The sequence below is a fragment of the Adiantum capillus-veneris genome, chromosome 26 (assembly GCF_014529385.1).
Source record: "Adiantum capillus-veneris isolate H3 chromosome 26, ASM1452938v2, whole genome shotgun sequence".
NCBI lineage: Eukaryota > Viridiplantae > Streptophyta > Polypodiopsida > Polypodiales > Pteridaceae > Adiantum > Adiantum capillus-veneris.
Genome location: NC_140956.1, coordinates 100,112,485 through 100,134,277, shown reverse-complemented (window position 1 = coordinate 100,134,277; position 21,793 = coordinate 100,112,485). Strand labels below are relative to the sequence as shown.

Below are 21,793 nucleotides of genomic sequence, written 5' to 3'. Positions count from 1 at the left end.
GCTGCTATCACTCGCCCTTGAGCTTCAAGTGCCCAGCTTTTGTTGCAGCCGCATGAGCTCAAACAACCCACTATCTATCCTACCTTAACAACTCAATCGCACATAGAAAGGACTTGTAGAGCCTTGCCTGAACACACCGGTCCGTGTGTGCTTTGTTGCGTCTAGGACCTATCGCCCCTATGTCGACACTTGCATGTCTTCTGTGCGCCTCGACCTCAACACCCCCTGAGCTGCCCAGTTTTCTACTTGCATCTCGTTTGGCGCAACCATTTGAGCCCCAGTAAGGCCGCCTCAACTCATCTATAACCACCCATTTGACTCAGTGGCCCATCGCCACATGATAGCTCCAGCCTCCAATGGCTACCCATTTCCCTCAAAACTTCCACCCCTTGTGCGAGCTCTAGATATGCACAATTCTGCATATTCACAAGGCTCCATTTGCCTAGCTTGTGTGGTACAAGAGAGACTTCGATTGGGTTCTGTGTGTGTGTGTGTGTGTGTGTGTGTGTGTGTGTGTGTGTGTGTGTGTGTGTGTCTGTATATCGATATGTTCTGCACAATGAGCCTGCAACCCCCTCTTTGTTCGCTTAAGCACAGAGTAATAGAGCGTGTCTCTTCAAGTGCCCCTTTTGTGTTGGCCTTCAACACTGTAGAGAGTTGGCAATCTACGGTGTGCTTGTCTGACAAAAGGTCACACAACAAAGGGGGTCCATGCAGAGGGAGGCGCAAGTGGGGGGCATGGAACCGGTAGGACTAGATTCCAAATTGGCACTGCATCATTTTCTCGACAACTTTCTTGCCATAGTGAGTGCCCACTAACTTATCCACCAATCAAAAAATTGTCTTTCTTTTCTAAAGAAATCTCTCTTTTTCATTAGCAAAAAGGGGAGGCATCACTAAGGCCTTACCCCTTTGGGCCAGTGTTAGAAAAAACCTGGGTACAATGTTTTTTAGCCGGTTGAAATTGTATAATGTCGGCTAGATTTTAAGCTTTTCCTTTAAGAAAACCAGGTAATCCAAACAAGTTTTAGTGTAGTTACTGGCAACAGCTTCTAATTTTAACATAGAAACCGGGAGAGTTTCAAGTTTGATCTTATTTTCACCGGTTTGGGAAAATGTTTTTTTCTAGCCCTGCTTTGGGAGCCCAAAAAGGGTACTCAAAAATGGCAAAAACTCTCTCTCAAATGCACACAATTGTGATGAAATTCGAAAGCAGCAATTACTGGAGACTCAAGAGTAATCGAGGACTGAGCTGTAAACATGGCTGCATCCGCCGCTCTCAGCTATGTCACCTCGCCTCAACATCATCGTGTTCAGAAGGGCTTCTTGCAGCATGTGGACGTGTATATACACGGGGGAAAGAAAAGCTCCATTCGGTATCACCAGCAGAATGCTCATTCAGGCAGCACCTTCAAGTGTAGAAGCATGCATGCAGAATCTGCAGATGCAAACGACAGTTCTGGTAGATGGGCCTCTGAAAAGGAGGCATGGAGTGCTCTCAAGAATCAAGTCGAGGCTTTTTGTGGTGAATTTCCACATGGAGCGGCTGCCACAGGACTCCAAGTTCTGGTGGACAAGCTCGAGGTTGCTGCTGATCCCACCAATCTGCAAATGCAAATTTTATTGGGGCAAGCCAAGCGATTCCTAAGATGCCCCCGCGCATCGCTTGTGCATTATTTAAATCTGGTTAGAAATGCCGAAAGCTCTGGACACCCTCAACTTGGGGCATGGTATTTGGAAACAGGGCTTGCTTGTAGAGAGGCAGGGGATCTTGAGGGTGCATTGCATTTCTGCTCCAAGGCCCTAGGGGCTTCCATCGAGGGCTTTGGTCCAAGCTCCCTCCGTGTTGCCCAGGCAAGAAGTGCATTATCAAAAGTGTACTTTAACCTTGCAAGGTACCAGGACTCTATTAGTCAAGGGGAGGTGGCTAGGCCTATCCTGAAGGAGTCAGGGGGTCCCGAGGAGGTGGTCTCATTAGAACTGACCATGGCAGATACACTGTTTCACCTTAAAAGATACGACGAGGTTGTGTCCATTCTCGAAAATGCTATCAATAGCACCAGTGGCTTAGTTCATGTCAACGCAAATATCACCACTGCAAGAGCATATGATGCAATGCGAAAGAATGCAGGTGCCAAAGCCCACTGCCAAAAAGCCTTTGATGCATTGGAATTGCTGGAAGCTTCGGCTCAAACTGCGGCACACTATGTAATGCTTGCCTCAGTGTATGAGGTGCAGCAAGACTTTGAGCAAACAGTGCGACTACTTGCAAAGAGCCTAAGAATGTACGAAAAGTTCCCTCAGAACAGCCCGCGGAATTTCATAACAGAGCTCGAAGGCAAGTTGGGGCGCTTACTGCTTCAACTCAGAAAGGCTGAAGAAGCTTTACCGTACTTTGAGAGACAGCTATCAAAGAAGAGAATTGCTGCTGGTCCTTTGTCAGAAGAGAAAAGCGGGGAGGCACAAGAACTTTTGCATGCTCACTACTACCTTGGAGCAGCTTATTCCCAATGTGAGAAGTTCCATAAAGCGTTGGAGCAGTTTGAGGCTTGCGTGGTGCTGCTATCAGATATCTGCAAAGGGGAGAACCCATCTTTTGCAATGACAGTCTACAACAATGCTGCAAGCATGCATTACCATCTTAACAGGTGAGGTGTTTCTTACAAAAGAAAAACCCTTTACGTTCCTGGGATTTCAAGTTGTGGGCAATTACATAGATCAGGGTCTTGTTGAAGGAGGTCAAAATTGGTGTTGTCATTTTCGGAAAAACCTTTTAGGTTTGTGGGATTTCAAGTTGTGGGCAAGTAGTGCTTATGCTTTGGTTTAACCTTCTGAAGCACACACTTCCAACTTCTGATTTTATCCATACAGAACTTCGATGGTATGGTTCTGCATTTTTACCAGAAATTTTTAAGGGCTAAAGCTGGCTGGCTGAAAACACATATAAGCAGGGCCAAATTCAGGCTGAAGTCGCCGCACACGAGCTCCTCCTTGCCGTCAAAGCGCAGCTGCACAAGGGGCCTCTTCCTGGCTGAAAAGAGAGCAGCACTTCTCGCCCACAAAAGAGCAATCGTCTGAGCATTGATCTACAGATAGTGATGAACAAAATAGACTGGAACTTTGCAACAGAACTCAAACCAACTAGAAGGACTACATCTGCACAAGACATAAGAGGGGTGGAGTTCCCCTCTAAGACATACTGACCCTGAGTAGGTGCTGCACCCCTCGGGGGTAGTTCGTTTTTTATTTGATGTGGAACAAGGAGTGCAATCAATCGGTGAGCCCACCACATACATGATTTGACTACAGTAGGCACTCTTGCCTTTAATTTATAGCTCTTGAATAGCTAAAAGCAGCTGTAAAGCAACTACTAAAAACATTGGATACAAAAAGAAACTTGTTATCCATAGACCACATTTGACTCAAAAGCATAGTGTACAGCCTTCCACATCAGCTCGGCGTCCGTCCCATGTATGGCCTGCCACATAAGCATTTGTACAGTTTGTATACCACGTCGTTAATCTATGGATTGTTGGGCACTGCCAGGTCATCACTTTGTGGCACTAACCTTACTCCCACTTTTCTGTGGCAAGGCAATGCAACACAAATGCTTACATATGCAAGACATAGGAACATAAAGTCGTTGATGAACACTCCCCCCGCAAATAACCATCCAAGTCCGGGCCATGAGCTGTTCAACGACTCCCTAATCACTCCTCCAGCATAACCTAAAAAGGTCCGGGCCGGGAGATATAGAGGCCTTTTACAACCAAACGCCCCCCCCCCCCCCCCGACCGCAGCCTACGTCGTTTGGAGGTTCAAGCATACAACCAAATGCTCCGTAGACATCCCGTCTGCGTCATTCAGAGGTTTTTCAGCATAGAGCGAAACGCTCCCCAGACTTCCCATCTGCGTCATTCCGAGGTTACCAAAACAACATTTCTCACTACTTCACCCGGGAGTAAATCACCAAGCATTGAAATTAGAATCAAACAATTCAAATCGGCACCAAGACCGGTTCAAAACCAATACCATCCATTTTAAACAAATTCCAAACAGGATCACCAAACAAGTTTCTCGAACAGATTCAAAAAAATTGCTAAATCAAATTGAAAAAGCATTCCTGACATCAATCGAGCTCGGAAAGACGATTGCTTTGCATCTTGAAATCTGCATTAAAATTAGGGTTAGATATCTTCCATAAGGTCGTAGCCGATTGCAACATGGTCCATAAGCTCTTAAATAGTCTGAACAGGCCTCTACAGACAGTGTTCCTGTGGCGGTGATGATAGCCCCCAGATATAGCAATCGCATTGGACCTCCAAGGTTATCAGCTTGAGAAGAGACACCTATTGCGAGATGTCGAGAAATTCAAGTTATAGTTTGCTACGGTTTTCGTGGCAAGCATTTCAGGATACCCCACTCTGCTAGAAGCTGCACTCCGAAGGAAGATGTCAGAATGCATGTAACTTCGGGCAAAAATTTTCTTGAAAGCTTGCCAAGTCCTTGGAGTGTGTGGCTTGGTAGCTAAAGACTTCCACCACTACATGACATTGCCTCTGAGAAAAACAGTGGCTTGAAAAATCTTTGATCCTTCTCTTGCAAGTGATCCTTATGGCTTATGCCCTGTAAGAGAGAGCGATGCAGACGGGAGCGCGCTCGATGCGTGATGAAGTAAGGGTAGGAGTGGCTAATAGGTTCGAACTTCGGGATCGGCCCATGAAGGCTCTTTAAGAAAAAAAACTTGGAAGCGCCAGTTTTCTCTGTCTGCTCTTTTATAGGACCTGTATGCTTTCAGAAAAGCACATGCTTGAAGCTCTGACACCAATGTCAGGAGGACGGGCTCCATGTGCCAACGAAAAAGAATAGATTGAACAACTTTAAGAACTTCAAATAACACTGAATTGAAAGAGATGCACGACACAAGACGAGGAGTGGCGGAGTTCCACCTCGAGAGAGCACTGGCCCCACGAGAGAGCACTGGCTCCAAACTTTTGGCGCCCCTTCCGGTATTTCTTTTTATTGCTTCACCTCAGTACATCACCGATACTCCATCCTCTGCACCTTCTCCTTGAAGCATGCCAGAGAATGAGCCCTTGGCCTATGAAAAGCAGTTACATGAAAAGCTATAAACTCAAAAGCATTTTGTCCAAAAGCGTTGAGCCCAAAAGCTGTGAGCGCGTTTCACGGAAATCTGTACCACCATGCCAGCAGCCCGTCAATGCGAATTGCGGGTGTTTGTATAGTGCCACGTTAGCATGCCAACGCAAATTGCGGGACGTCTGTAAAGCTGCCACGTCATCATACGCATGGAATTTTTTGTGTGTGGTCTTGTTGTACTTCTAGTGACTTGCGGACTGGGTCCCATAAGTTTGTGGGAACTCTTTAAAAATAGGCCGCTTGGCAAGACTTTGCAAGTTGGTAAAACTTCTTCTGCTGACTCTTCTACTGCTTCTAGGTTTTAGGCCCCTCGACCGAGATCTGCAGGTTGGCTCCGTTCTTCAATGGCTTGACATGTCAGCAGTTTGTGACAATTGTTACAGGCTTGGACACTCCAAGCGAGAAATCGATAGCAACACACGAACGAAAACTACAAAATCATTGATCTTGACGAGAGAGAGAGAGAGAAAGAGAGAGAGAGAGAGAGAGAGAGAGAGAGAGAGAGAGAGAGAGAGAGAGAGAGAGAGAGAGAGAGAGAGAGAGAGAGAGAGAGAGAGTGTATCGGCACAACACGGTGGATTTCTAAGCCAAGATGCACTGGCCCCAAGGACTGGGGTCCCTTTCGGTATTTTTTTGTAAGGTGCAGTGGAAGTGAATGTTGAACTTTGCTCAAGATGAGTGCTTCGAATTGTGTTCAAGGGTTCCTTTGACTTACGGAAGGGAGAGCCTTCCGTTCCTTTAGTGAGAGAGTGCAAATGATCACAAACAAAGTGGTAAACATTGTGAATGAAGGTGTTGAGACTGAGAGTGTTAGGTGCAATGGAATGATTATTTGCGCTTTGCTCAAGATGAGTGCTCCGAACTGTGCTCAAGGTTCCTTTTAGTTCTTATGGAAGGGAGAGCCTTCCGTTCTTAATGGAAAGTGCTACGATCACAAACAAAGTGAATGGACACTGTGCGTGCAAATGTATGAGACTGAGAGATAGAGAGAGAAGAGAGATACGACACCAGAGACGTTGTAAAACCCTCCTCCGAAGGCCCCACTCTTGTCGGCGAGAGTGGTCTACTTATGATTGCACAAACTGGTACAAATGGTATGCATGAGACTGATGCAAGTCTAGGCTATGTCGACGATGACGACGGTGATGACGAAGTCGACCTAAGGGTTGAAATCTGCAATCTTTCTACTGCTGTCCAAAAACGCTATGGGCTGAAATCTGCTAATCTTCTATCTACTGAATTCTGACTCTGTGTCGATGACAATGTCGATGGCGACCATGCGACGACGACGCGCTGAAAACGCAGATGCTGAAATCTGCGTTTTCCGGGCTGAAATTGTTAATCTTGCGGAAATTGACCGTGCGGCGAGGAACTGCTGCGAGAAGGTGAGATCTGCGAGGTTTGGGACTTGATCTGCGATGTCTAACTGCTGAAAACTGAAAACGCTGATGGTATGGCTGATCCTGTCGTGAAGATCTGCAAAAACGCTAAGGTTGATGTGCAAACCAAAAACGCTAGGGTTGGTTCTTGTCTTCTGTTGCTGTCGGTGGCCTGGCAATGCAGAACACTAGGCTGATCTGCTGTGGTCTTGTCGCCAGGGATCTGCAAATGCAAAACGCTGGCTGATCTGCTCTGTCTTGTCCAAAAACGCTAGCCAAGTTGCTGTGGAGCAAAAACGCTAGAAGTCCTTGGGGTCCTGCTGAGAAGGTGCCTGTTGAGCATGTACTCCTGCTGCCTCTTCTGTCAAATAATGCTAACTTGGGTTTGCTTATTTTTTTTCTTAGCAAAATTGCCCTACCTACTTTTGTTGGAAAGTCACTTAAATTAATAAGTGAAAAATGCCAAAAATAGGTAAAATAGGCTAAATGCACTGGAAAATTTCCATGATGGATTCTGATGAATTCTGATGGGAATACTGATGATCATGCTGTGTGCAACCAGAGGATATGCATCTACACTACGTGACTGGGCATGCACGGTCTACGAATAGACTCACAAAAGTGCCAGATCACTTCTAAATCTAGACTGACTGGCTGACTGAACCCTGATCATGCTGTAGCTTGTCCACAGACACATAGGGTTGGATGTGTCACGTGACAGAGAGATAGAGAGAGAAGAATACGACACCAGAATGTTGTCAAACCCTCCTCCAAGGGCCCCACTCTCTATGGCGAGAGAGGTCTATGCTACTGATTGCACAAATCTCCTACAATGGTCTATGAAACCGGCCTGTAGGGCGGTAGGCGTTGGCTTTCACCCGATATTCTTTACTTTAGACACACACACAGAGCACTTTGCAAAGGAGACCTGTAATGGGAATTAACACTTAATCACACACACGGCTCATAAGCTAGAATGCTCCGAGCAGACGCTGACAACCTGTAGGCCCCAAAATTGGCGCCCCTTTCGGTATTTCTTTATTCTTTAGGAGGGTAAATTACAAGGTAAGGTCCTGGGAATCCTTCACGTGTATCCACCTAGATACCATTTGATTTGGCCAAATTTCGGCAGCATAACAGCCCCAAAACTTGCGCGAAACCAATTCCCCTGCTAGAACTCACTTGCACTGGCGTATACCCTCTGATTCCTGCCCAAAAACAGTAAATTCAGCACGTTGTATTTATTGGTTTTTGCCCTGTTTTCAGCCCCAAACAGTCCCCTAGCTGTCCTCTGCTAGTGGGGCACGATTCCCAAGTGTCCTGGCATCCGTATGGCTGAAAAACAGTCAAATTACAGCGCATACACAGCGCTGATTTTGCACTTGTACTGTGAGGTTATAACCCTCACCGGTGCCTGCTTTGGAGTAGCAGTCAGCTACCCCTGTTCCTGCTCAAGGAGGCTCTTGCCTCAGCACAAAAGCATGAACCCAACAACTGTACATCAGTCAAATGAAGAGCCCTCTTGTGGGGCATCACATAACTGCACGTAGGGGAGAGAAAGAGCAGTGTGTAGTGTGCAGGGCATCACTCCTAGCACCACACTGTACATGAGAGGGAAAGGAAGCACTCCATAGCTCTTAACCTGTGACAAATTGCAAATGAAGCCTCTTCCTTCTCTAAATTCAGCGCCAATTCTTCTGGAAGAGGAAAGTCCATGAAAATGTGACACTTGGCGCATTTACAAGCATTTTCCTGTTTCGGGTGTTCGCCGCTTAAAAATATCCTGGCCGGTTGCCCAGTTGACTTAGCGGCAGAGTTGTAAAATGTTCCCCTAGTCATACCGGAGGTAATGACGCGAACACATTTCACGGCCCAAAGTAGCAGTTCCCTAAATTTTAGGAGATGCTTCCGTTGGGCTCCCATCGGTCTTCTGACCATCTATCCTCATTGGGACCGCATCCAAAAGTGCAATGTGGCCCAACTATCGGATACTTTTTGTTGGTAGTCCCACCTTGACTTTACGCCTTAATCGAGTTCACTTCCTAGTATCCACCAACTTGCTAAGTGCGATGGGGGGACCTATATGATCTTGCTCTGAGCCTAGACATCCTCTTACCATACGAATTCCAGTGCCGACCACTTCCCGTCTGCGGGTGAATCTACCGTTCACATTGGCCATACAATGTCCGACCGTTTGCTACTTCAAAAAGAGGGTCTCAAACAAAATAAAATAAACCCCATTGGAAAGAAACCAACAACCAAGGTTAGCTGTTGCCACATCTTTGTGACATGGTTAATAACTGCCACGTCCTCGTGACATACCCCCCTCTTGAAATCGCAAACGTCCTCGATTGCATACCATAAATACACGCCATTGATGATCTTGTGCTATTAACACTCTTTTATCATCGCATGTATCCGCAAGAAAGGTCGTAACATACATAGATACAAATGACTTAATGAGACCTTCATACTTTTGCCATTTCCATCTATGGCACTGAATTCATATGTACATTTGATGTACTAGCTCTATCATTACCCCTCCTTTGCACACGTTGGGTTGGGGCATAAGTAGACTGTAACCCAAAGGCTTCAAGATAAAGCTGCAATACATTTGGTGACTCTGACAGTTCATGCTCTTCCATCCACTTTGCATCCATAGGCAGATAGTTCTTGAACTTTACTAAATAGCGTCTTGCAACTTGTCCTTCAACTTTTCTGTCCTTATGTGCCAAAACTTGCTCAAGTACGAGGATCTCATCAAGTTCCTCAACTTTTGGCTGATCCTCTTCTGGCATATCTTCTGGCACATCACCCACGAAGGGTCTTAGAAGACTCACGTGAAACGCATTATGAATCTTCTATGCATCAGGAAATTTCAGCCTGTAAGCCACATCGCTGATCTTGTCAAGCACTTGAAAAGGCCCATAGTAACGCATGCTGAGCTTAGGAAACAGCCGTTCCTTGCCCTTCATCTTCTTTAACCTTGCCTTTTCGAACCTTAACATAACCCAATCACCAGGTGATAGTAGCAATTCACGACGGTGACGATCAGCAGCCTTTTTCTGCTTTGCCTGAGTCTTCTCCAAGGCAACTTTAATCTTCTTACATCTCATCCATGTTCTCAACATATCGATCTGCCTCAAAGATCTTGTCCCTTGTATGCAAAATGGGAGGAACCTTTTTGCCGCCTTCAACAATCTCAAAAGGTGCTTTGCCAGTAGACGAATGCACCGTATTATTGTACGTATACTCAAGCATAGGCAAATACTGTTCCCACTTGCCCTTATTATCTGACACGTAGCATTTCAGCAGATCTAAGACAGTAGAATTAGCCTCTTCTGACTGTCCATCAGTTTGTGGATGAAACGAAGACGAGAATTTGAGCGTAGTGCCCATGTTCTCAAACAATCCTCTCCAGAACAAACTGGTCATGCGAGGATCACGATCACTGATAATCGATTGTGGCATACCATGGTACTTAAACACATTGTACATGAACAAGCGTGCCATCTGATCAGATTTTATCTTCTTCCTGACAGGGATAAAATGGGCCTGCTTGTTGAACCTGCAGATAATGGTCCATATACCATCATTCCCTGTTGGCGTCCTTGGAAGATCAAAGATAAAGTCCATAGCAATGCTTTCCCATGGCTTATCCGGAATCGGCAGTGGTTGTAACAACCCTGGTGCCTTTTGCCTGTCAAACTTGACCTTTTGGCAAACTATGCATGCTCGCACAAAGGCATCCACATCTCTCCTCAAGGTAGGCCAATAGAAGAATGTCTCTACCGCCTTAACTGTTGCATCAATGCCACGATGCCCTGCATACGGTGGGACATGACTCTCTTCCATGACCTTATGTCGCAGTGGCCTAGTGACACAAAGTCTGCCATGCATCATCATAAAACCATCTCTGAGGAGGTAGTGCTCGTGATGTTGCCCCTCTTGTAACTGTTCAAAGATCCTTGCAAAATCTTCATCAACAGTATACTGTTCCTTGATGTCATCTAACTCATGATGATAAGGAATTGACACAGCTGAAATTTGTGGCTTTCTTGATAACGCATCAGCCACAACATTCTTCTTGCCTTCCACATGCATAATCTGGAAGTGGAACATGGAAAGAATGTTTGCCCATCGCATATGCTTTTCGGATAACTTTGACTGTGTCAAGAAGTATCGCAAGGTCTGGTGATCTGTTTGGACAACAAAATCAGCACCAAAGAGGTAGTGCTTCCAGCTAGGAAGCACATGAATCACGGCCAAGAGCTCTTTCTCATAGACTTGCATAGTCCTCTCTGGCCCTTGCAAAATTCGGCTTTCATAAGCTACCACCCGTCCGTCTTGCATTAGCACTGCTCCGATGCTACTGCCACACGCGTCACACTGGACCACAAATGACTTCCTGAGATCTGGCAAAACAATAACTGGATCTGGAGTCAACTTTTCCTTTAAGAGACTAAAAGTTGAAATCTCTTTTTGGGTCCATCTGAAAGTGACCTCTTTCTTTTGCAAAGCGTGAAGGGCCATGTCTTGATAGCTTCGACCTTTGCGGGATCCATTCTAACACCATCCTTTGAGACTATGTGGCCCAGAAAGTGGATCTCTTCGAGGAAGAATTCACTTTTCTTAGGATTGACAAGTAACCTGTGACTGCGCAGCTCTTCGAACACAATGGTCAAGTGACGCCTATGCTCCTCTTCATTCTTCGAATACACTATCATTTCATCGAAGAACGTTCCAACAAACTGTTGATGTGAGCGGAAAATCCGGTCCATCATTCTGTTGAACGTGGCAGGAGCATTTGTTAGCCCAAACGGCATCACTAGAAACTCATAAAGACCAAATGTCGTTCTAAACGCAGTCTTGTGCACATCCTCTAGCATTATACAAATCTGATGGTACCCACTCTTAAGGTCTATCCTGCTGAAAATTGCAGCACCCTCTAAACGATCGAGAATATCATCAATTCTAGGAATAGGGAATCTATTCTTGATGGTATTCTTATTCAACGCACGGTAATCAATACACATGCGCCATGAGCCATCCTTCTTCTGCACGAGGAGCACTGGGGAGCAAAAGGGTGAAGAACTAGGTTGAATCAGCCCCTTCTCTAATAACTCCTCAACCTGGCCCATAATCTCTTTCTGCTGCGTCACACTAACCCTATAGGGAGGTCTATTTGGTGGGCTACACCCTGGCACCAAATCTATCCGATGGTCCTCAGGTCTCTCTGGCGGCAATTGCGACGGTAATGAATCAGAAAAACAGTCACTAAATGTTAGGGAATAAAGGCCTAAGTGCCTTGTACTTATAACTTATAAGTTAAAAAGACTTATAAGTGAGGGGGCCCAAGTGTGAATGGCCCCCTAGTCACTTACTCATATACTCAAAGGTGAAGCCCAAATGAAAGTGCGTGGCTTTTTCCCAAAAATTCAACGAGCTCTCTCTCTCTCTCTCTCACGTTTTCTTTGCGTGAGCTTCTTCAGCGCCTCTCTTCTCTTCTCCTTCACTCTCATTGCATAGGACAGCAAGTGGGCTCTCTCTCCTGCTCCCCCACACATGGTATCAGAGCTTTAGGGTTTCCAAGAGAGCCATCTTCGCAACACAGATCAGAATTCTTTTTTTGCTCGCTGCGGGAAGGATATTCAACCGTTTTCGATCAACTCTGTCGCGAAGGGATCCTCTCACCGTGTAGAATCGACCTCCGGTGACAGTTTCCCCAAAATTAGGGTTTCAAAAATTGGCGAACAGCAGCCTATTTCTGCTGAAATTGACCAATTTCGGGGTCAATTTGATGCAATTTCATTAGGGCAAGGCTCACAAGTCAATCTTACAGGTGTTTCCACCAACGAGGTTCTGAAAATTCAGCAAAACAGGTGTTTACAGGTCTGATTTTTGCCCTAAAACAGGGAATTTCAGCAAGCAAATGATGTATACACCTTGTGGAAACCTTTGGTAAGGGTTTGGCAGTGAATGTACGCCGTTTTGGGGTGATTTCGCGTGAAATTTGCTCGCTGTTTTTCTGTAACAGCAAGCTGTTTTTTGCCCGATTGCGCACATTTGGGCGTGTTTAGGTCGGCAAAACAGGGTTTCAGTGTTTGCAATCACTCAGAATGGCTTCTAGCAGTGAAAGTGGCAATTTGTTGCACATTCGCAAGCTTGAAGGTGCCCATAACTTTGCTATATGGAAGAAGCAATGTTATAATGTGATGTTGCAGAAGAAACAGGCGAAACCTATTAAGTTACAGGGTGTGAAACCGGTTGATATGGAGGTTGAAGAATGGGAAGAAGTGGACGAGTTGGCTCGCTCTACGATCATGCTTTCGGTGTCTGACAATTTACTCTTCAATGTAGAGAATGAGCAGACAGCATGGGGCATGTGGAAGCGTTTAGACGAGTTGTATGCACAGCAGAGTGCTGCCAGTAAAGTGTATTGGCTTAAGAAGCTTATGGATCTCCGCATGAAGGAGGGTACGCACATGTCAGTGCACCTCAATGAATTCAATTCTATTTTCAGCCAACTGACAGAGCTGAAATTCACGATTGATGAGGAGTTCAAAGCTACTTTTCTGCTATGCACATTGCCCGAGAGTTGGGATGTATTCCGGACAGCTCTTAGTAACTCAAGTGCGTCACTTAAGTATGCAGATGTAGAGAGTTCTCTCTTGATGGAAGAGATGAACAGGAAGAACACCACAGGCGGGTCTTCTAATGCATTGCACTTGAGAGGCAGGTCCCAACAGAGGGAGAAATCTGACAGTAAGGACAGGGCACGCAGCAAATCTCGTAGGAAAGATGTTGTGTGTCATCATTGTGGAAAGAAAGGGCATTATAAACGGGAATGCTATGAGTGGAAGAAAGCGAAGAACAAGGGTGCTGAAATTGATGCAAAGGACAAGGGAAATGCCAAGAAGAGCACTGTGTTGATTGAGGAAATCAATGTTGCTAGTAGTTGTGACAGTGACAGCAGCACTGACGTACTCAATGCCTCTTCTGTGGATGCACATACCCTTGCTATGGGTTCTGATGTGGACATGCATACTTGGATTCTTGATTCAGGTGCCTCCTTTCATGTAACACCTCATAGGGATTGGTTTACACAGTACTCAGGTGAGGTGCAGGGCACTGTTTATTTGGGAGATAACTATGCATGTGACATTGCAGGTATTGGCAGTGTCCAGTTTTCTTTTGCTGATGGTATGACTTTTGTTTTGCACAAAGTGCGTCATGTGCCACAACTCAAGCAGAGTTTGATTAGTACAGGGCAGCTAGATGATGCAGGCTATCACACCACTTTTGGTGCTAGTAAGTGGAAAATTTGTAAAGGGGCCCGGATTGTAGCCAAGGGTTGTAAATCGGACACTTTGTATCCTTTGCATGTATCTAGTGTGCGTGACCATGTTGTCGCCGTAACCGAGCAGCCAAGTGTTTCTTTGTGGCATGGCCGGTTGGGACACATGAGTAAAAGAGGAATGGAAACTCTGTCTCGTTGTGGTTATTTGCCGTGTTTGAGGTATGCTGATTTTTCTCATTGTGAGCACTGTATTTACGGAAAGCACAGTCAAACACCGCACAAAAGGTCACTTTCTTTGAAGTCTAACAGGTTAGACTTAGTGCATTCCGATGTATGTGAAATGCCACAGTTGTCTTTAGGGGGAAAGAAATATTTTGTCTCGTTTATCGATGATGCTACACGTAAGGTGTGGGTGTATCCAATACGTGCTAAAAGCGATGTTTTGGATACTTTCAAGAAGTTTCTTGCGTTTGTTGAGAATCAAACTGACAAGAAGCTTAGGTCTTTGCGCTCAGACAATGGGGGGGAGTATGTATCAAAAGCATTTATTGACTTTTGTGCTACTAAAGGTATTAAAAGAGAGCTCACGGCTCCTTTTAATCCCTCTCAGAATGGAGTTGCAGAGAGATTGAACCGGACTATCCAAGAGAAAGTTCGGAGTATGCTGTCACATGCTGCATTACCTCATGGTTTTTGGGCAGAAGCTGTGCAAACAGCTATTCACTTGATTAATCGCTCACCTAGCAAGGCTTTGGGTGGAAAGGTGCTTGAGGAGGTGTGGTCTGGCAAGCCACCCTCATATGCACATTTAAGAGTGTTTGGTTGTGAGGCCTATGTTCACATCCGGAGTGAACTGCGCACCAAACTAGAACCAAAGTCTCATAAATGCATTTTCCTAGGATATAGTGAGGATGGTGAAATGGGGTATAGATTATGGGATCCCGCATTACGGAAAATCATACGCAGCAATGATGTCATCTTCAATGAGAATTGCATGCACAAACAGCCCACAAAGGTCGAGGAAGTGCGCCGGGTTGTTTTTCGTGAAGATGTTACATATGGACAGCCAAGAAGGCCCAATGTTCAGCAGCCTTTACATGCTGAAAATGGTGCTGAAAATCAGCCATTAGCTGCTGAAAATCAGCCCCAACAAGTTGCCATTGATGCACCACAGGTAGAGGAACAGGTTGATGCTCCTAGACCGCCCGTTGTTGCGATGCAACCGGCTGAACAGCCTGCTGTTTTTGATGGTTTACAGGCTGAAAATCCACCTGTTATGGATCATTGGGTGCGTAGGTCTACTCGGGTAACAAGGCCCCCCGATAGATATGAACCGTCTTTGGACTATGTCATGCTTACTGATTGTGGTGAGCCGTCTTGCTATAAAGAGGCTATGCAACGGGAAGACAGTAAGAAATGGTTCAAAGCAATGGTTTCGGAAATGCAGTCTTTGGAGAAAAACCATACATGGGACTTGGTTGATTTGCCTAAAGGGCATAAGGCTCTGCCATGTAAATGGGTTTACAAGACCAAGGTCACATCTGATGCTTCTTCTAAGTACAAGGCACGTTTGGTTGCTAAAGGGTACAAGCAAAAGCATGGTGTGGATTTTGATGAGATTTTTTCTCCTGTTGTAAAGCTTGCCACATTACGTCTTGTTTTAGGCCTGGTTGCTTCTGAAGATATGGAGTTAAAGCAAATGGATGTCAAAACAGCGTTTTTGCATGGCGATTTGCTTGAGATGATCTACATGATGCAGCCAGAAGGTTTTGTGTCAAAGGGGCAGGAGAAGAAAGTATGTAGACTCTTGAAGAGCTTGTATGGTTTGAAACAGTCTCCCCGTGCATGGTATCACAAGTTTGATACATTCATGAGGTCTCAAGGATACAAAAGAAGTAATTCTGATCACTGTTTGTATATAAAAACGGCAAGTGATGGATCTCTTCTATTGCTGATTTTGTATGTTGATGACATGCTTATTGCGGGTAACAATGTCACGGAGTTGGATGCATTACAACAAAGCTTAAAGAATCGCTTTGACATGAAGGATCTTGGTGATGCTAATCATATTTTGGGCATGCGTATCTCTCGAGATAGACCTAACAGGCGTCTGTATCTATCTCAACGAGATTATGTTAATAAGGTGCTACATCGTTTTCATATGGATGGGGGAAAGGCACTTGGTACTCCGCTGCCTCCATATGTAAAACTGACTGCACATGACTGCCCAAACACAGATGATATGCGGGCTGAAATGGCCAAGATTCCTTCTGCATCAGCCGTTGGCAGTTTGATGTATGCTATGGTTGCTACACGTCCGGACATTGCATTTGCGGTGGGAGTAGTAAGCAGGTACATGAGCAATCCTGGCAAAAAGCATTGGGAAGCAGTGAAGTGTATCTTGAGATACTTGAAAGGCACTAAAGACTTGTGCATTTGTTTTGGGAAGAGTGAGACATCTGTGCATGGCTTTACAGATGCAGATTTTGCTGGACATCCAGATTGCAGGAAGTCTACCTCTGGATATGTGTTTACTTTCACAGGAGGTGCAGTTTCTTGGATTTCCAGACTGCAAAAAATGTGTTGCTTTGTCTACCACTGAGGCTGAGTATGTGGCTGCCACTGAGGCATGCAAAGAAGCTTTGTGGCTCATGCGTTTGGTAGAAGAGCTTGGCATTAAGTCACCGGTTCCTGTGCTACACTGTGATAGTCAGAGTGCTATTATGCTTGCAAGGAATCCTGTTTTTCATGCCAAGACAAAGCACATAGAGGTGAAGTATCATTTTATCAGAAGTGTGCTTGATGACAAGAGCATTACACTTGTCAAGGTGCACACAGATGACAACCCTGCAGATCTTTTGACCAAGAGTCTTCCAGCAGAGCGGTTTGCATATTGCCGTCAGATGATGGGTGTTGGATGAGTAAGTGCATGATCAGCTGTTGTATCATAGTTAGCTGATTCTTTGATCTCCCAAGGTACATTGCCTTTAGGTGGGAGGTTGTTAGGGAATAAAGGCCTAAGTGCCTTGTACTTATAACTTATAAGTTAAAAAGACTTATAAGTGAGGGGGCCTAAGTGTGAATGGCCCCCTAGTCACTTACTCATATACTCAAAGGTGAAGCCCAAATGAAAGTGCGTGGCTTTTTCCCAAAAATTCAACGAGCGCTCTCTCTCTCTCTCACGTTTTCTCTGCGTGAGCTTCTTCAGCGCCTCTCTTCTCTTCTCCTTCACTCTCATTGCATAGGACAGCAAGTGGGCTCTCTCTCCTGCTCCCCCACACTAAACTCTTGCAAAAATGCTGACCTTTCTTTATCTAACACAGATAAATTTGACTGATCACTATCTGAGACATCACGTGCAAAAATCAAGTACACAAAAAGATGATTCTTTATTACATAAGTGATAGCAGAAGCAGATACAATAGGGACTGACTCTCCTTTAAGCTTTACATCCAAGATGTGAGTTTTGTCCCTATGCTGTACAATGATCTTTTTGTTGTAGGCATCCAAGACTCCATGTACTCGGAACATCCATGGGATCCCCAACAAGGCGTCACAACCTTCCAGCGGTATGATGTAAAACTCTTCAGTGTCCACATACGACTGAATATGCAGACGCAGGTTTCCAATGATGGGAGTAACACACTCTGAGTGGCTAGGACATGCCAACCCTGCCTCTGTTGTGTACCCCATCTCTTCAGCTCGGATGCCCAGCTTCACAGCTAACTCTGGTGAGATAAAGTTGGCTTTGGCACTTGGATCAAGGAAGATGAGTGCCGTGTGATCCCTAACTTTACCCCATGCCCTGCATAACTCACCGACATCTGTGCTGGGCCTGTCACCCACCATGTGTCGTGGGTTTTGGCTTCTTGCCTTTCTGGTCTTCTTTATCCTTTGAGCAGCCATGCCAAAATGACCCTGTGGCACCCCAAACTGGCCCTGGTTGCAGTGGAAACCTTGCTGCATGCCGATACTACCATACATGGGGTTTGGCATGATGCCTTGCATACCCCCGAACACTGTTCCTGGCATGTACGGCTGATTTCCAGGCGCATAACCAGCCATACTTTGGAACACTGATCCACCCCCGAAATACCCAAGATGTACCGTGGGTGGTGGAAAAACCGAGTGCATTGCCTGGTATCCAGCTCCCTGTCCATTCAAGACAGCATGCTGGCTCTGAAAGGTGGCGGGCTGAACTGGCATAACCTGTGGAATAGGCGTTCTAGCCACCTGTTCAAGCACGGGAGGAACCTGCTTTGGAGCCCTCGACTCCGCAACATGCGAGTGTTCCCTTTCCTCCTGCGCCACATGAAGTACCTGGGCTTGAGCATCAACAAGCTCCGTACGCGGCGTAGGTTGCCTATTTTGCTGTTACACTGGTGGCGCTTGCAAGAATTCCATAAACCTTGGATTCTGCACCGGCTGCGAAAAGATATTCACCGCGGCAACTAACTGAGTCTTGAACGCATCATCCTCAAGTTGCCGAGTCATAAAGCCGTGTACTATTGGAGGGACATTCACGTTGACAGGAGGTACAGACTGACGTGACCGTGAGCTCTCGCCAATCTCAAAAACCATAGGAATCTCCTGCCTGTCCTTTGAAGAGGAACCCTCTTCCATAATTCCCTTCCCCTTGTCGGCCATAGTGTAATCCCCGCGTTCCTGCACTCTGTGTCTTTATCCCAAACAATCCAGGCTCACTCTTTAAGGAAAAAGTGATTGATGTCCCGGCAACGGAACCATGAAACCGGCCTGTAGGGCGGTAGGCGTTGGCTTTCACCCGATATTCTTTACTTTAGACACACACACAGAGCACTTTGCAAAGGAGACCTGTAATGGGAATTAACACTTAATCACACACACGGCTCGGAAGCTAGAATGCTCCGAGCAGACGCTGACAACCTGTAGGCCCCAAAATTGGCGCCCCTTTCGGTATTTCTTTATTCTTTAGGAGGGTAAATTACAAGGTAAGGTCCTGGGAATCCTTCACGTGTATCCACCTAGATACCATTTGATTTGGCCAAATTTCGGCAGCATAACAGCCCCAAAACTTACGCGAAACCAATTCCCCTGCTAGAACTCACTTGCACTGGCATATACCCTCTGATTCCTGCCCAAAAACAGTAAATTCAGCACGTTGTATTTACTGGTTTTTGCCCTGTTTTCAGCCCCAAACAGTCCCCTAGCTGTCCTCTGCCAGTGGGGCACGATTCCCAAGTGTCCTGGCGTCCGTATGGCTGAAAAACAGTCAAATTACAGCGCATACACAGCGCTGATTTTGCTGTACGGTGAGGTTATAACCCTCACCGGTGCCTGCTTTGGAGTAGCAATCAGCTACCCCTGTTCCTGCTCAAGGAGGCTCTTGCCTCAGCACAAAAGCATGAACCCACACAACTGTACATCAGTCAAATGAAGAGCCCTCTTGTGGGGCATCACATAACTGCACGTAGGGGAGAGAGAGAGCAGTGTGTAGTGTGTAGGGCATCACTCCTAGCACCACACTGTACATGAGAGGGAAAGGAAGCACTCCATAGCTCTTAACCTATGACAAATTGCAAATGAAGCCTCTTCCTTCTCTAAATTCAGCGCCAATTCTTCTGCAAGAGGAAAGTCCATGAAAATGTGACACTTGGCGTATTTACAAGCATTTTCCCGTTTCGGGTTCGCCGCTTAAAAATATCCTGACCGGTTGCCCAGTTGACTTCGCGGCAGAGTTGTAAAATGTTCCCCTAGTCATACCGGAGGTAATGACGCGAACACATTTCACGGCCCAAAATAGCAGTTCCCTAAATTTTAGGAGATGCTTCCGTTGGGCTCCCATCGGTCTTCTGACCATCTATCCTCATTGGGACCGCATCCAAAAGTGCAATGTGGCCCAACTATCGGATACTTTTTGTTGGTAGTCCCACCTTGACTTTACGCCTTAATCGAGTTCACTTCCTAGTATCCACCAACTTGCTAAGTGTAATGGGGGGACCTATATGATCTTGCTCTGAGCCTAGACATCCTCTTACCATACGAATTCCAGTGCCGACCACTTCCCGTCTGCGGGTGAATCTACCGTTCACATTGGCCATACAATGTCCGACCGTTTGCTACTTCAAAAAGAGGGTCTCAAACAAAATAAAATAAACCCCATTGGAAAGAAACCAACAACCAAGGTTAGCAGTTGCCACATCTTTGTGACATGGTTAATAACTGCCACGTCCTCGTGACAGTCTAAATGCAATGGACTTGCCGATGATGTCGACGACGATGAGGACGGCGATGAGACGGGCTGAAATCTGAAAACGCTAAAGGCTGAAATCTGCAAATCTTATATTTGCTGAATTCTGAATCTATGCCGGTGACGACGGTGACGACGACGCGACGACGATGCCCTGCAAACTCACATGCTGAAATCTGCGCATAGCGGGCTGAATCAGCAAACGCTGGCTGATCTGACCGTGCGGCGAGGATCTGTTGCGGGAAGATGAGATGTGCGCGGCTTGGGGGTTGCGGTACGGAGTCTAAATGCTGAAAACTGAAAACGCTGATGCAATGAATGGTTCTGTCAGAATCGGCAAACGCTGATGGTAGTCTGCAAATGCAAAAACTCTAGGCTGATTTGCTGTTTGCTGCAAAAACCTGGGGATTATTGTAAAATGCTAACGCCAGGCTGATTTGCAATCTGCAAAACGCTGGGGCTGATCTGTAGTTGCTAAGAACACTAGGCTGTCTTGATGGATGAAAAACACTAGGTTGTCCTCTCGGGGGTCTTGCTGAGAAGGTGCACTGTCAGATAGTGGGTCCCTGCTGCCTCCTCTACCAGAAAGTGCTAGCGCTAGCTTTTCTTATGTATTGCCTTAGTCAATTTGCCCTATCCAGTTTCCCAACAAAGTAACTTATTAATAATAAGCGAAAAATGGCTAAAATAGGGAAAATGGGTCCTGTGCTATGCTCATGATGGCTACTGACTGAAATACTGATGATCATGCTCTGTGAAACCAGAGGAAATCCAACAACTCTAAGTGCCTGGACATGCACGGCCTGCGAATAGACTCACAAGGTGAGGTCTATGCTATTGATTGCACAAATCTCATACAATGGTCTAAATGCAATGGGCTTGTTGACGATGTCGATGATGATGAGGACGGCGACAAGACGGGCTGAAATCTGAAAATGCTAAGGGCTGAAATCTGCAAATTTTCCATCTGCTGACTTCTGACTCTATGCCGGTGACGATGGCGACGACGACCACACTATGACGATGCGCTAAAAACGTAGATGCTGAAATCTGTGAATAGCGGGCTGAATCCGCAAACGTTGGCTGATCTGACCGTGCGGCGAGGATCTGCTGCGGGAATGTGCGATCTGCGAGGTTTGGGGGTTGCGTTACGGAGTCTAATTGCTGAAAACTGAAAACGCTGATGCAATGAATGGTTCTGTCGCCGGGAATCTGCAAACACCGATGGTAGTCTGCAAATGCAAAAACGCTAGGCTGATTTGCTGTTTGTTGCAAAAACGTTGGGGACTCTGTTGCAAAATGCCAACGCTAGGCTGATTTGCAATCTGCAAAATGTTGGGGCTGATCTGCAGTTGTGGAAAACGCTAGGCTGTCTTGATGCTTGAAAAACGCTAGGTTGTCCTGCCGGGGGTCTTACTGAGAAGGTGCACTGCCAGACACTCGGTCCCTGCTGCCTCTTCTGCCAGAAAGTGCTAGCGCTACCTTTTCTTATATATTGCCTTAGTCAATTTACCCTAACCAGTTTCCCAACAGAGTCACTTTTTAATATTAATAATAAGTGAAAAATGGCTAAAATAGGGAAAATGGGTTGTGTGCACTATAAAATGCTCATGATGGCTACTGACTGTAATACTGATGATCATATGCTGTGTGCAACCAGAGGAAATGCAACTACTCTAAGTACCTGGACATGTACGGCCTACGAACAGACTCACAAGGTGCCAT

The 21,793-nt window shown here is 46.0% G+C and overlaps 1 protein-coding gene across 1 annotated transcript in view; it reads left to right on the top strand.

Annotated features, from left to right (window-relative positions):
* Positions 1–1,190: 1,190 nt before the first annotated feature.
* LOC147423893 (protein KINESIN LIGHT CHAIN-RELATED 3-like) overlaps positions 1,191–21,793 on the top strand; it is a 37,323-nt gene continuing 16,720 nt past the window's right edge. The window contains exon 1 of the mRNA XM_086501910.1: positions 1,191–2,648. Within this exon, the coding sequence (XP_086358036.1) occupies positions 1,261–2,648 (1,388 nt within the window). The 5' untranslated portion in view covers positions 1,191–1,260. The remainder of the gene's footprint in view (positions 2,649–21,793) is intronic.